Source organism: Ranitomeya imitator, chromosome 2, assembly GCF_032444005.1.
Source record: "Ranitomeya imitator isolate aRanImi1 chromosome 2, aRanImi1.pri, whole genome shotgun sequence".
Taxonomy (NCBI): Eukaryota; Metazoa; Chordata; class Amphibia; order Anura; family Dendrobatidae; genus Ranitomeya; species Ranitomeya imitator.
In genome coordinates this window covers 716,704,159-716,720,707 of record NC_091283.1, presented here as the reverse complement: position 1 = coordinate 716,720,707, position 16,549 = coordinate 716,704,159, and the positions used below count along the sequence as shown (strand labels likewise).

Sequence of the window (16,549 nt, the reverse complement as noted above, 5' to 3'; positions counted from 1 at the left end):
TGTGTATAATTTTTCAATTGGGCAGGTCTGGTGACGTGCTCCCCCATCAGTTGTCATTTTGAGAACAGAACCACTGAGTGCAGGCTTGCTCACAGACTACAAACAAGCGGGTGATACTGCATATTAGTAATGGCCACAAAATTGTGTTCTGAGCACATATGCTAGCTGCCACTCCATCTATTCTCCATGAAGCTGCTGGGAAAACCTGAGCGCTGCGCTAGGCAGCTGCTCGGGGAGTGAATGGAGTGGTGATCGAGCATGTGCACTGAAGCTTTATTGTAACGGGATGAAAGTTCCCTGTTCTGCTGATTGGTGCGGGTCCCAGTGGTCGGAACTGCACGATCAAGAAGTTATCATTTATACTATGGCTAGGTGATAACTTGCTCTCACCAGAGAACTGTTTTAAAGGGATCCTGTCAAACTAACCCCCCCCCATCCCCCCAAAAAAAATAAAAAATAGTATGACTTTGTAGCCCTTTAAAAGATGAGTAAGTCGATCCCTTTATGACCCCAAAGTGCTGCTTTATCAGGGACAAAACACATTTTGAAGTGTCTGGAAGTGCATGAAGACGTAATGATGCAGATACATCTCCATATCCTCCACTTTATTCCTGAACTAGCAGCCTGGCCGATTAACAGATCAAGGGAGGCTTCTAGTTAAGGAATACAATGGCTGGCGGCTGAGAAACTGTAAGTGCATCGTCCCAACCCAGTGCACTTCCAGACAACTTCAAAACACATTTTAACCCAGCTAAACCATTTCTTTGGGGTCATAAACTGATCAACTGACTTATCTTTTAAAGGGCTATGCTTTCATAATTATATTTTTAGGAGGGGGGTGAGGGCACCTGTCAGTTGTTACATGCTGCCCGTTCCACTGTCAGCATGTATCAGACTGTGGCTGCATGATTCCAGTCATATGTTTTACTTCTGAAATGCTGCAGAATTTCAGATAAGGGCATAGTTTCAGTCGCTGGTAGTGATCAGCGAGTGTACTCGTTGCTCAGGTTTTCCCGAACACACGCTCGGGTGACCTCCGAATATTTATCACTGCTTGCTGCTTGGAGATTTTAGTTTTATTGTGGCAGCTGCATGATTTATAGCTACTAGCCAGCTTGATTACATGTGGGGATTCCCTAGCAATCAGGCAACCCCCCCTATTGCAATTTTTGTGCTGCTTTTTGTTTTCTAATATATATAAAAATAAATGTGTGTGTGTATGTATTATTATTATTATTATTATTTATTTATATAGCACCATTAATTCCATGGTGCTGTACATGAGAAAGGAGTTACATACAGGGTTATAGATATCGATTACAGTAAGCAGGTTTACATTGACAGACTGGTACAGAGGGGAGAGGACCCTGTCCTTGCGGACTTACATTCTATGGGATAGTGGGGAAGAGACAGAAGGTAGGGGCGAGGCGGCGGCTCTGGCGATGGCGAGGCGGCAGCTCTGGCGATGGCGAGGCGCCAGAATGGTTATTGCAGGCTGTAGGCTTTCTTGAAGAGATGGATTTTCAGGTTCCGTCTGAAGGAGCCGAGGGTGGTGGATAGTCGGACGTGTTGAGGCATGGAATTCCAGAGGATGGGGGATATTCGGGAGAAATCTTGGAGGCGGTTGTGTGAGGAACGAATGAGTGGGGAGGAGAGTAGGAGGTCTTGGGAGGATCGGAGATTACGTGAGGGAAGATATTGGGAGATTAGTTCAGAGATATAGGGAGGGGACAGGTTGTGGATGGCTTTATAGATCAGTGTTAGTAGTTTGAACTGGATTCGTTGGGGAATGGGGAGCCAGTGGAGGGATTTGCAGAGGGGAGAAGCAGGGGAGTAGCGAGGAGAGAGGTGGATTAGCCGGGCAGCAGAGTTGAGGACAGACTGGAGTGGTGCAAGAGAGTTAGCGGGGAGGCCACAGAGGAGGATGTTGCAGTAGTCGAGGCGGGAGATGATGAGGGCATGCACAAGAGTTTTGGTAGATTTTGGGCTGAGGAAGGAACGGATTCTGGCAATATTTTTGAGTTGGAGGTGGCAAGAGTTTGGACGTGCGGTTTGAAGGACAGGACAGAGTCGAGAGTTACCCCGAGGCAGCGGATTTCAGGTGCGGGAGAGAGTGTGATGTCGTTTACCATAATAGATAGGTGAGGTAGGGGGGATACGTGAGATGGGGGAAAGATGATGAGTTCGGTTTTGTCTACATTGAGTTTTATTAAGCGAGAGGTGAAGAAGGAGGATATGGCTGACAGACACTTCGGGATTCTGGACAGCAGAGAGGTGACATCTGGGCCAGAGAGGTAGATCTGAGTGTCGTCCGCATACAGGTGGTACTGGAAGCCATGGGACTTTATGAGTTGTCCTAGGCCAAGAGTATAGATGGAAAAAAGTTGGGGCCCTAGGACAGAGCCTTGAGGGATTCCAACAGAGAGAGGGCGGGATGAGGAGGTGGTGTGGGAGTGGGAAACGCTAAATGTGCGGTCGGAAAGGTATGAAGCAATCCAGGACAGGGCAAGGTCTTTGATGCCAAGGGAAGAAAAAATCTGTAGCAGTAGGCAGTGATTGACTGTGTCGAAAGCAGAGGACAGGTCAGGTATGTATATATATGTATGTACATAATTTTCTAAGGGGTACTTCCATCTGTCTGTCTGTCCTTCTGTCACGGATATTCATTGGTCCTGGCCTCTGTCTATCATGGAAATCCAAGTCGCTGATTGGTCGCCGCAAAACAGCCACGACCAATCAGCGACGGGCACAGTCCAGAAGAAAATGGCCGCTCCATACTCCCCGCAGTCAGTGGCCGGCGCCCGCTCCCCGCAGTCACTGTCCCCGGCGCTCCACTCCCCATAGTCTGTGTCCCCGGCGCTCCGCTCCCCGCACTGTGTCCCCGGTGCTCCGCTCCTCGCACTGTGTCCCTGGCGCTCCGCTCCCTGCACTGTGTCCCCGGTGCTCTGCTCCCCGCACATACTCCCCTCCGGTCACCGCTAACACAGGGTTAATGCCGGCGGTAATGCATTCCGTTACCGCCGCTATTAACCCTGTGTCCCCAACCTTTTACTATTGATGCTGCCTATGCGGCATCGATAGTAAAAATGTCATGTTAAAAATAATTTAAAAAAACTGCTATACTCGCCCTCCGCCGCCTTTCTCGCTCCTCTCCACGCTCCCGGGACCGCTCCATTGCAAACGGCAGGTTCCACTCCCATCCCAGGGCTGGTGTGGGACAAGGACCTGCCGTGACGTCACGGTCTGTCATGTGACCGTGACGTCATCATAGGTCCTGCTCACACCAGCCCTGGGACGGGACCGCAAGCTGCCGCTTGCAATGGAGCGGTCCCGGGAGCGTGGAGAGGAGCGAGAAAGGCGGAGGAGGGTAAGTATAGCAGGACTTCCAACGGGCTGTAGGTGAGTATATGTTTTTTTTAAAGTCTCTATACTATGTGGCTCTGTGCTGGGCAATATACTACGTGGCTGGGCAATATACTACGTGGCTCTGTGCTGGGCAATATACTACGTGGCTGGGCAATATACTACGTGGCTGGGCAATATACTAGAATCTGGCCACCATCTAGTATGTGTGTGTGTATGTATGTATATATATATATATATGTATGTATATGTATATTATTTTTTTTACTAAGGAGCAGAGTGAATAAAATGGCAAAATGTGGCTTCTTTTCACGTGGTGACAGGTCCACTTTTAGGTTGTGGCCCCAAGCAATAACCTTTGGGATCTCAAGTGTATTGACTTTCTCTCAAACGCCGAGATCATTTCTTGCCTAATATATTTATTCTGTGGTATCTGGTGTGTTTGCGCTGACCCCTAGAAGCGGGTTGTACTTACTGAGGGGTTTATTTTATTTTTTCCAGGATTAGTTATTCAGAATGTCTCACAAGCTTTTGTGTTTCCATCTCCTCCCTTGTATTATTTCTCAGGGCTATGAACTGTCTCGCTCTCAGAAGTCTGTGTGAGTGATTGATGGCTGTGTTTTTGAGTGTAAGGTATTGCATCTGTCATAAAGAGGTGGATGATCTGTAGCGGCTGAATGGTATTGTGCATAATAAACCTCTGGATTAATGAACTCCAGCTGCTTACAACGCTTCAACAAGCTTTGTTGTTTTTCATTTTACCCACTCCATTCTTTCTTTCTTTTTTCCTTTTTTGAGTAGTTGATTTATGATTTTACTCCTTTTTTTTCCTAGATTGCTGTTGTCCTACAGATCTAGAACCTTTTATTTTTTTTTGTGCAATTGAAATAAATGTCAATTATAGCTTTTCCTTTGTTTCCGACATTTTTACTTTGTGCCTTAGAAGATGTTTTTAAATAGGTGCTACCATTTCTGGGAAACCCTGGATTTTCTGTATAGTTCTTTGTATCTAGCACCCTCTATATTTGGTTACAGTTTTTGTCTAGTGTCTTCTTTTTTTTATGTAAGGTAGAATACGGGCCACATCCTCTTTTCTTGTCTTTTACATTAAATACAGAGACTGTGAGCGAAGTCGTCCAGGTATTGATCGTTTAGTTCCAGGTTTTAAGAGGACAGTAACTCATAGTGTATTTAATCTGTCAGCTTAAGTTAGTTTCCATTAAGCAGTGACCTTAGGCTTTTTTTTTTAATATCCATGCCAGTAATTTATAAATGGAGAAAGCCAGTCTGAACTTCTGGAATTTCTCCGTGCCCTTCATCATCCTCTCTGTATGTTGCAATACACATTAGTATTCTAAGCAGGATCCGTTTGGGGTTAGGCATTTTTCTTCAGCATCTTCTACATATGAATGTGCTACGTCTGTGCAGTCAGATGGAGAACATCAACATCAGCGGAGACAGATGTTTTACTTTTTCTCCCAATTCTCTAGAAATTTACCTTGAAATTAAACATTTGGTGCAGAAAAAAGAAATCCCCTACTGTGATGTCTTGTGTGATTTTGTTTTTGTGCATTTTTTTCTCCTTCCGTTCCAACGTCCTTTTTTTGTGTAACCGCCTTTAACAAGCATGTCTGTGATGAGCATGTTTCCCCTTCTATTAGGATCAATAAACTAGATTTGCATGGCTTAATTTAGATCCTTTTAGATACTTATCATCCGATTGATTCTACTTTTTTTGTATCTTTTTGCATTCTTACATTTTTTTCTTTTATTTAAAAAAAAAAAAAAATCTTAGGTTTTTATGGCTTGCGCGAGGGTGATCTAGATAAGGTTTTCCGCCTTCCAACCACCACTTACATTGGAGGAAGTGAAACGTCCCTGTCTTTGAGAGAAATCATTAGAAGACTGGAGGTACATTATTCTCCACATTCATCATGTTACATTCTTGTAATGGATGGTTACTTCTGTATGAACCGGTGTACATCCCTAAAAGCTTATTCCCCAACTTGTTCTGACTTCCTTGCTTTGCCTGGGATTGTCTTTCAGCATTCATACTGCCAGCACATCGGGTTGGAGTTTATGTTTATCAATGATGTGGAACAGTGTCAGTGGATCAGACAAAAGTTTGAGACCCCCGGCATCATGAAATTTTCAAATGATGAACAGAGAACACTTCTAGCAAGACTAGTGCGTTCAACAAGGTATTGGTTACATTCCTCGTCTACCCGTACTTGTCATTGGGTGTACAGTAAAATAAATGATCTTTTCTGTTGGCCTCTGGAGGAATATAGGTTATATGGGGAGAAATCCATTGGCTGAATAAGATGACGGTTTGTAGATGATAGATTGCATAGTATATTCTTTATACACAACGCTGTGGGACTGAGAGGACAACATCCAGGCTCCAAAGAGAGGTAGACAGCTCACCACAACGTGGCCAAAGCATGTAATGTTGATGATATCTGACATGTGGAGCAAATGTGGTTTAGGAGCATTGCCGTTCTTATTATGTAGACTTTTCAGACTGTTTCCTCCTCTTTTCTTTAGGTTTGAGGACTTTCTCGCTCGCAAGTGGTCATCAGAGAAGAGATTTGGCTTAGAAGGATGTGAAGTGATGATCCCAGCATTGAAAGCCATCATTGATAAGTCCAGTGAGATGGGACTGGAGTACGTCATCCTGGGAATGCCACATAGGTATTCAAATTACTATCCTAGAGCATCTTAAATCTAAAAATACCTGAAATGTATTGAAGATTTACCATAAAGGGTATTGCTCAGATTATAATTATTGTTTTGCAAGGAAATTGTTAAGGGGTTTTACCAGTTTAAAACACAACACTTGTACAATACATACTGGTGAGGAATTCTCAAGTCAGATGGACAGTCCTTTGTTTTGAATCCTCATCTGTGGCTAAGGCTACGTTCAGACTAGCGTTGTGCGCCGCTGCGTCGGCGACACAACGCACGCAAAAACGCGGCAAAACGCACGCAAAAACGCTGCGTTTTGCGACGCGTGCGTCGTTTTTTGCCGAAAATCGGACGCAAGAAAAATGCAACTTGTTGCGTTTTCTTGGTCCGACGCTTGCGGCAAAAAAGACGCACGCGTCGCAAAACGCAACAAGCAAAAACGCATGCGTCCCCAATGTTAAACATAGGGGCGCATGACGCGTGCGTCGCCGCAGCGTCGCCCGACGCTAACCCGACGCACACTAGCACAACGCTAGTGTGAACGTTGCCTAAGAGTCTAGAGTGATTACATAGGGCATGTTTCCTTCTGGAGGGACTGCCGTGTCCTGCATGGCGCCATTCAGATGGAGTTCCCCGAACAGTGGGTGGGTGACCAAAATGGACACTGTGCAGAGAAAAGGATGCATAAGTAACTTTGTACTTCATCCCCTTCTTAGTCAGAATCAAAACGCTACGACATTTTTGATGAGGTGTCAAAACTTTATAAGATGGGGTGAGAATGAGAGCATTTTAATTGTGTTTTCAATGAATTAAGCCTTAAAAGTCTATAGACATTTCCGGATCTTTGGCAAAACCACTTCAGTATTGTGATTCTTCAAAGTAGGTGATAAACTTATCCTCAAAGTAGGGCATAAATATGTGATCACTAGGGGCCCTTAGATCAGTAGAACAAGAGTCCAGAGTTCCCTGTGGCACCTCAGTCCATCACCACGATAAGGAGGATTTTCACTGTAGCAGTGTCCATTATTTAACAAGGAAGAAGGACTTGAGACTCCATTTCTACTGATCACTGGGGATCCCATTGATCATACGTTTATTCTCTTTTTTTCTTCTATGTTGCTAAGAATGCTGTGACTGTTTTCTTTCACAGAGGCAGACTAAATGTCTTGGCAAACGTAATCCGGAAAGATTTAGAACAAATCTTTTGCCAGTTTGACCCCAAGCTGGAAGCTTCGGATGAGGTAATTGTGGTCTTTACTTATTGAATAATAAATGTTTTGTGTGCTCATTTATCTATTTCTAATGATATATCATACATTTTGTAGCCTTTATGAAATCTAAAATGTTCTTTTTCCAGGGATCTGGGGATGTGAAGTATCATTTGGGTATGTACCATGAGCGCATTAACCGAGCCACAAACAAGAAAATTACCTTATCTTTGGTTGCAAATCCATCTCATCTGGAGGCAGTAGATCCCGTTGTACAGGGGAAGACCAAAGCAGAGCAGTTCTACAGGGGTGACAATGAAGGCAAAAAGGTGAGCTCTCAATGTAGAACACCACCAAAGTGAATGTGTGGTTGAATGCATATAATATAGTGCCAGGAACACATGGGCTACTTGCACAGTGAACAAGTCTGTATGATCATGTTCACACACCACCAAGAAACCTGAAGACACAAAAGAGAATAGTAAAACCAAAAACATTCAGTTTGAAAAAATGTTGCAGTAATCCGCAAGTGCTAGTAAAAGATGTAAAAAACAGGGTATTTGGTTGATACGTTTTTTGCAAAAAATGTATACTAAGCTGCTCTACCAATCTTCACGGTATACCCTTATCAGAGCAGTCCTAACTAATGTATGCAATCCCTATCTGATGTATTTAAAAACCTGATCATCTGTATATAACCTGTGTGAACAGGGTTCAGAGAGGAAAAATCCATGTGTGCATACAGGGTAGAACAGCTTTTGTGCAGATAGCCCAAGAGGAGTGGTGGAACTCCCCAGTCTTATAGACACAAGAGAACAATTATGGAAACAGGAACACATGGGCTACTTGCACAGTGAACAGATGATCAGGTTTTTAAATACATCAGATAGGGATTGCATACATTAGTTAGGACTGCTCTGATAAGGGTATACCGTGAAGATTGGTAGAGCAGCTTAGTATACATTTTTTGCAAAAAACGTATCAACCAAATACCCTGTTTTTTACATCTTTTACTAGCACTTGCGGATTACTGCAACATTTTTTCAAACTGAGTGTTTTTGGTTTTACTATTCTCTTTTGTGTCTTCATATAATATAGTGCATAGCATAAATGAGTACACCCCACCTGTGAAGTGTGTGTATAAAATATATATGTATATCCAGTAGTGTTTTTGACTATTTCTGTAGGTAATGTCCATTCTTGTCCATGGGGATGCGGCATTTGCAGGGCAGGGTGTCGTGTATGAAACCTTCCATCTCAGTGATCTTCCTTCTTACACCACCAATGGAACCATTCATGTAGTGGTGAATAACCAGGTAACTTTCCCGTTTTTGAATATCCACGCTGTATATGATATACAGAGATGCAGATTATATCCGATTACACTTCCATAGATCGGATTCACCACTGACCCTCGCATGGCTCGCTCTTCGCCATACCCTACTGATGTGGCTCGCGTTGTTAACGCTCCCATATTCCATGTGAATGCAGATGATCCGGAAGCTGTAATGTATGTGTGCAGTGTGGCAGCAGAGTGGAGGAACACTTTTAATAAAGATGTAGTGGTGGATTTGGTAAGTTTCTCTTGCTGACCTCTTTATGATAAATAATCACTTTTACTAACCCCTGGATTTATTGGCAGTGGGCCACAGTCTTCTTATTTTATCCTTATAGCTGACTCCTATGTATATTTCTCTTTAGGTGTGCTACCGTCGTAGTGGACACAATGAAATGGATGAGCCCATGTTCACTCAACCACTCATGTACAAGCAGATCCACAAACAGGTTCCCGTTTTGAAGAAATATGCTGACAAGTTGATTTCTGAGGGCATCGTTTCTCTTCAAGAGTTTGAGGTGCAGGACTCTAATCTAAAAGCAAATGCCCAATGATAACCAATTGATGTCAATATTCTTGTGTATCCGAGGCTCAATCCACCCCTTCCTCTTTCCCCTGTTTAAAGCTGGGGGCAACTATTATCGTGCAAGACTTTGCAGTGTAATACTCATAAACTACTGCATTAGACAAACTTAGCTGTTAATAGACCACCTGAAATCTGTGCAGAGGCTGCACTAACCTAGGCATCATTAGCTTAAGACAAAGCGAAGAGCAACACGTTTGGTGCAGCCCACCACCCAGAATTGTTGTGGTCCATGCTGCGAGTGAACAGCAGAGTATTTTCTAAAGACTATTATACTGCAATGTCCTGCACTTTAAATGTTTTCTTTAGAACTTGTAGGTACGCTTAAAGGAGCACTCCCATGAATACCGTATATATTTTATTTCATTAATTCTGTGTATGTAGTGTGAATCTATTGATAGACTCTCCGACCGCCGATATCTTTAGGATCCAGCTCCATTCTGCGACGCTTCTCAGTGACATCACTGCTCCGCAGACTCTCTGGGTCATGCTGTGCGCTCTGTATGAGCCAACAATGAAAGTCTGGAGTATCAGACTGAAGCCCCATGACTTGCATTGTGAAAGAGACTTCCAGCTCACACCTAGAGCTTAGTGTGATCTGGATAGTCTTTAGTGTGGTGACGTCATTGAGAAGAAGAGCGGAGAATGCGGCGGTAGGTGTGTATATTATTACATGCACATACACACGTAATTAATGAACAAAAAAAATATTTATAGTAGTGCATCTGTAAAATAAAGCCCAGTTCTTATATATCATTTCATGATTATAAATCAGAAGTAACTATACGAATTTCTATAATTCAGCTTGTTACAGAACGTAAATGAAAACCAGCATTTGTTCAACATAGTTATCTAGTCCCTTAGTCAATCTTTAGCAACCATGAATAAATGACCACATTAATAGATTTTTTTTTTTTGTTCATTTAGGAAAGGAGTCTGTAATTGAGCATTCATACTGTATTATACTGTAAGGCTATGTGCACACGTTCAGGATCTCTTGCAGAAAATTCCTGAGAAAGACCTGAAATTTTCTGCAAGAAATCTGCATGCGTTTTTGGCGCCTTTTTGATGCGTTTTTTTCCCGGACATTTCCCAATGCATTTTATAGTGGGAAATCCGCAAAACCCCCCCCCCCCCCCCCCCGCAAAATTAATGAACATGCTGTGTTTTTTACCGCGATGCGTTTTTTTGCGGAAAAAAAACGCATCATGTGCACAAAAATTGCGGAATTCATTCTCAATGATGGAATCCATAGTGTATGCTGTTTTTTGTGGTGTTATAGCATTTTTATCGTGAAAAAACGCGAAAAAAACTCGAAAAATCAGCAATGTGTGCACACAGCCTAAAGATCTCGGACAAGTGTGTGTGTGTGTGTGTGTTGGTTAATGTTACATTTAGTTACGTCAGCTGGCAGTCAAGCTATATGCAGGAGGCATATTATAGGCTTATCTATAAATGTTGTGAGTGTGGCCTTCACCTATGGTACATAAAGCTGTAATCAATCATTATTATGGATCAAAGGTTATTCAGTCTGGGTATTTCATACAAGAATCACTTAGCGTATTTTTACCAGAACCCAACAGTTATTCTGAATAGTTAAGCAAGTTGATCATGAAATGATCTCTAAAAGGGCTAAAGTTAATGATGACACATTTCCTTTGTATTTTAAGCCAAGAAAAGATATATTCATCATTTACATTTAAAAAATTACAAAAAGGATAATGGGCTGATGCCAAAGTTTGAGCACCCTTGGAGATCTATGTGTTCAGATAAATTTGACCAAGATTTCAGACCTTAATTAGCCTCTTGGTGAATAAGTCATAACCCTTTCATTATTAGGAAAGGCAAGGTGATGCAAATTTCCCAGCTTTATAAAAATCCAGCCTCCTCTATCCATGTGCCACAAACAGCAGTCATGAGTTCTTCTAAGTAGCTGCATAGCACTCTGAAAATGGCGGAGGCCCACAAAGCAAGAGCAGACTATAAGAAGCTGGCAAAGCGTTTTCAAGTTGCCCATTCCTCAGTTCGAAATGTAGTTAAAAAATGGTAGCGAACAGGAACAGTGGAGATCAAGATAAGGTCTGGAAGACCAAGCAAAATGACAGTGAAAACTGCTCGTAGGATTTCTAGCGGGGCAAATCAGAACCCCTGATTGACTGCAAAAGACAATCAGAAAGATTAACAGACTCTAGAGTTGTGGTACATTGTTCTACTGTTCAGAGACATCTGCATAAATAGGGCCTTCATGAATAGTCATCAGAAGAAAACCTCTTCTGCATCCTCACCATAAAATTCAGCGTCAAAAGAATGCAAAAGAACATATAAATAAGCCTGATGCATTTTAGAAACCAGTTCTATGGACTTATAAAGTTGAAATAGAACTCTTTGGCCATAATGATCAAAGGTATGTGTGGAGATAAAACGTCACAGAATTTTAGGAAAGGAACATCTCGCCAACCATTAAGCATGGGGGTGGATCAATTATGCTTTGGGGTTGTGTGTATTGCAGCCAATGGCCTGGGAAACATTTCACAGGTAGAAGGAAGAATGGATTCAATGAAATTTCGATAAATTCTTGATGCAAACATAACACAACCTGTAAAAATACTGTTTCATAAACGAAAAGAGAATGGTTCCAGCTTCAGTAAAAGCTTTTGCCGTATATTCTGTAAAAATACTGACATTGAAAAGAGGATGGCTTCTATAAATGGATAACGATTAGTGATAAGCGAATAGCGTTGTGCTCGGGTCTCCCCAAGCATGCTCGGGTGATCTCCGAGTATTTTATAGTGCTGGGACATTTAGTTTTCCTCGCCTCAGCTGCATGATTTACGGCTGCTGGACAGCCTAAATACATGTGGGAATTCCCTAACAAACAGGCAATCCCCACAAGTATTCAGCCTGGCTAGCAGCCGTTAATCATGCTGCTGAGGCAAGGAAAACTAAATGTCCGAGCGCTAACAAATACTTGGAGATCGCCGGAGCACAATGATATTCGCTAATCATTAATAATGATCCTAAACACACATCAAAATCCACAATAGAGTGCCTCCAAAGGTGCAAGACGAAGGTTTTACAATGGGCCTCACAGTTCCCTTATCTGAATATCATTGAAAATCTTTGGCTAGACCTCAAAATAGCAGTGCATGCAAGATGACCCAAGAATCTCCCAGAACTAGAAGGATTTTCCAAGGAAGAATGGATGAAAGTCCCTCAAACAAGAATTGAAATACTCTTTGCTAGCTACAAAAAGCGTTTACAAGCTGTGATACTTTTAAATAGGGGTACTAACCATTCAGGGTGCCCAAACTTTGCATCTGCTAATTTGCCTTTGTTTAATATTTAAAATATAAAAGATTATAGATATAGCTGCATATAGATATTTGCAATAGTAAAATGAACACACTGGCACTCAGGCCCCAAGAAAACCAATCCTCAGCTGCTGGAATCAAGACAGAAGGAGTGCCAGATCTGTCAAATAGGAAGTTAAAAAATAGCAAAAGATAATGCCGCGCTTGAGGGTGGGTTCATAGGGAAAGACAGTGAGTGTAACTAAATCAAATATACTGTATATTGGATGGTCACTCACTATTTGAGTGATTTATTGTAGGCGCCCTTGTTCGAAGGATTACCTTGTACTAATCTTGGCTCAGACACAAGTAATAGATGCGCATATACTGGTAAAGTTAGTGCCATTAACATATGCCATGAACGTGCAGTGATGTAAATCCGCCAGTAGTCACTAGGATCAATAGTGACTTAAGGTGGATGTTTGTATAGAATAATTCCCCAAGGGTCTGTTGGTAGCGGTGGCAGGGGTGAATCGCTGTCGCACTGGTATGAGTACTATGGGAAGCACATGCAGTCACTTCCTTACATGTGGTGTTTTGGGTAACGTGTGGTGCGGTCGCGCTTGAATTGGGTGCAGATTCATTCAGCTCCAGCGGTCACTGGGAGTTGAGGAGCTATGAGGGGCCAGGAGATGATGCGCTTTGCAGAGCCAGGGAAGCCCCGGCCGGTGGCGTCCCTGGATACAACGCTAGGAAAAAAAGATGGCCAAGAGGCCCTGTCCACATGTGACGTCACACTGAGTACGGAAAGGCGCTGGGATCAAACGGGCCAACCAACGCGTTTCAAAGAACTGCATTCTTCTTCGTCAGGAGCACCGTCCGGGGCTTCCCTGGCTCTGCAAAGCTCATCATCTCCCTGCCCCTCATAGCTCAACTCCCGGTGACCGCTGGAGCTGAACGAATCTGCACCCAATTGAAGCGCCACAGCACATTACCCGACACATCACAGGTAAGGCAGTGCTTCCCATGGTACTCATACCAGTGGGACAGTGATTCAAAGTACGCCTGTGCCGGAGCCGCAGCGTGACGACCAGAAGAGGATGTCATCCTATGAAGATGGGAGGTCCCGGACTGCGACGCCCATCAGACCAGACCGGACCGCCCCTGGGTGAGTATAATCTAACCTCTTTTTCTCATCTTTCAGGATACATCGGAGGCTTATCTACAGCATTAGAGAATGCTGTAGATAAGCCCCTGATGCCGGTGGGCATAGCTCAACTTCCATTTTGGGGGTGACAGGTACCCTTTAAGTCACTATTGATCCTAGTGACTACAGACGGATTTACATCACTGCATGTCCTTGGCATGTATTATTGGCACCATCTTTACCCGTATATGCACATCTTGGGCATCTATTACTTGTGTCTGAGCCAGGATTAGTACAAGGTAACCCCATGAACGAAGGTGCCTACAATAATTACTCAAATAGTGAGTGACCATCCAATATATATTTGATTTAGTTACACTCACTGTCTTCCCCTATGAACCCACCCTCAGTCGCGGTATCATCTTTTTCTATATAATTAATTATTTTATTTTTTGCCTAAAATACAAAGGAAATGTGTGATCTTTAACTTTAGGCCTGTTTAGAGATGATTTCATCTTCAACTTGCTTAACTGTTCACAGTAAAAGTAATTTTGTCTAGGGGTGCTCAAACTTTTACATGCCGCTGTATACATGCCTTTTGCTCTGTAATTTCACTATTTTCTTTTAAAGACTTTAGTGAAATGTCACAATCTTGAATATATGGGATTAATGAACCAATCCCATATACCGGATGCTATAAAACCACAATCTTTCTCCTACAATGACTAGTTATGACTAAAAACCAGGCAGTTCCAAGTTTTGAAATGACTCCCATATCTTATAGACCTTTTGCTTACCGTAACCTTTTTATATTGTATAGACTGAAGATAATTTTTATCAATTTTTGAATAAACATAGATTTTTATATTCTCGTGTATATGCGTATATATATATATTATAATTTGCATATATACATTTACAAAGCCAATAGACTACGAATGATGGGTGTCAGGAATAAGCCTACTATCTATCCTCATCTGCCTGATGTATATCAGTTCACAGGATACCCAACCAAAAATTCGTAGAATATGGAAGCTTACAAAACCTTATAAATATAACAATCAAGAAATTAAACACAATTTGGAATCTCAAAATGGCCAAAATTAATAAGATGGTAGAAAAAATAATGTCATGCAATATCAGAAACTCTCAAAATGCCCCAAATAAATGACAAGATGAGACAGATTTTCTGTCTAAACTGTGAATAAACTTGAGTGTTCTGAAAAAGAATGCATATGAACAGCCAAGAACACTGGTAAGTATACAGGTGCTTCTCACAAAATTAGAATATCATCAAAAAGTTAATTTATTTCAGTTCTTCAATACAAAAAGAGAAACTCACATATTATATAGTCATTACAAACAGAGTGATCTATTTCAAGTGTTTATTTCTGTTAATGTTGATGATTATGGTTTACAGCCAGTGAAAACCCAAAAGTCATTATCTCAGTAAATTAGAATAATTAACAAAAAAAAGCCTGCAAAGGCTTCCTAAGCCTTTAAATAGGTCTTTTAGTCTGTTTCAGAAGGCTCCACAATCATGGGGAAGACTGCTGACTTGACATATATCCAAAAGGCAGTCATTGACACACTCCACAAGGAGAGTAAGCCACAAAAGGTCATTGCTAAAGAAGTTGGCTGTTCACAGAGTGCTGTATCCAAGCATATTAATGGAAAGTTGAGTGGAAAGAAAGTGTGGTAGAAAAAGGTTGAAAGGATTGATAAAAGGCCATTCAAAAACTTTTGGAAGTTTCACAAGGAGTGGACTGCTGCTGGAGTCATTGCTTCAAGAGCCACCACACACAGAAGTATCCAGGACATGGACTACAAGTGTCGCATTTCTTGTGTCAAGCCAGTCATGACCAAAAGACAACACCAGAAGCGTCTTACCTGGGCCAAGGAGAAAAAGAACTGGGCTGTTGCTCTGTGGTCCAAGGTGGTGTTTTCAGATGAAAGTAAATTTTGCATTTCATTTGGAAATCAAGGTCCCAGAGTCTGGAGGAAGAGAGGAGAGGCACACAATCCAAGCTGCTTGAGGTCTAGGGTGAAGTTTCCACAATCAGTGATGGTTTGGGGAGCCATATCATCTGCTGGTGTAGGTCCACTGTGTTTTATCAAGACCAAAGTCAGCGCAGCCGTCTGTCATGATCCCAATGGCAGGGGATCACAAAAGGACAAGCACAAAAACAAAACAAGCTCTAGGGTGATGGAACCTGAGCTGACCGCGATCCTGAACCTAAACACACAACTAGCAGTAGCCGGGGAACGTGCCTACGATGATTCCTAGACGTCTCGCGCCAGCCGAAGGATTAACTTCCCCTATCAGAAGAAACACAGACCTCACTTGCCTCAGAGAAACACCCCACAGAAATAGCAGCCCCCCGCATGTAATAACGGTGAAATGAGAGGAAAGCACATAGTAGTTATGAAAATAGAATCAGCAAAAATGAGGCCCGCTAAAGCTAGATAGCAGAGGATACAAAAGTGAACTGCGCGGTCAGCGAAAAACCCTTCAAAAAACCATCCTGAAATTACTTGAACTCATGTGCCAACTCATGGAACATGAGGAGTAATTTCAGCCCACTAGAGCAACCAGCAGCAAGGAATCACATATCTGCAAGCTGGACTAAGACAAAAATAAAGCAAAACGTGGAACAGGAAAATCAAAACTTAGCTTGTCCTGAAGATAACAGACACAGGGAGCAGAGGTGAAAAGACACGCTGATTACATTGATAGCTGGCGAGGAAATGACAAAAAAGCCAGGTTAAATAGGAAACTCCCATAACCTGATGGAACAGGTGGAGACCAGAGACCGCAGAGAACACAAGTCACCCAGTACAATCAGTAACCACCAGAGGGAGCCCAAAAACAGAACTCACAACAGTATCCCCCCTTGAGGAGGGGTCACCGAACCATCACGAGAACCACCAGGG

At 42.5% G+C, this 16,549-nt stretch overlaps 1 protein-coding gene across 3 annotated transcripts in view; it reads left to right on the top strand.

Moving 5' to 3' along the window:
- Positions 1–16,549, top strand: part of OGDHL (oxoglutarate dehydrogenase L) — a 129,777-nt gene that overhangs the window by 56,086 nt on the left and 57,142 nt on the right. For all 3 annotated transcript variants that reach the window (XM_069753145.1, XM_069753147.1, XM_069753146.1), the window contains exons 5-12: positions 5,159–5,274; positions 5,410–5,564; positions 5,911–6,057; positions 7,202–7,292; positions 7,409–7,588; positions 8,447–8,575; positions 8,654–8,833; positions 8,961–9,113. In XM_069753145.1, the coding sequence (XP_069609246.1) occupies positions 5,159–5,274; positions 5,410–5,564; positions 5,911–6,057; positions 7,202–7,292; positions 7,409–7,588; positions 8,447–8,575; positions 8,654–8,833; positions 8,961–9,113 (1,151 nt within the window). The remainder of the gene's footprint in view (positions 1–5,158; positions 5,275–5,409; positions 5,565–5,910; positions 6,058–7,201; positions 7,293–7,408; positions 7,589–8,446; positions 8,576–8,653; positions 8,834–8,960; positions 9,114–16,549) is intronic.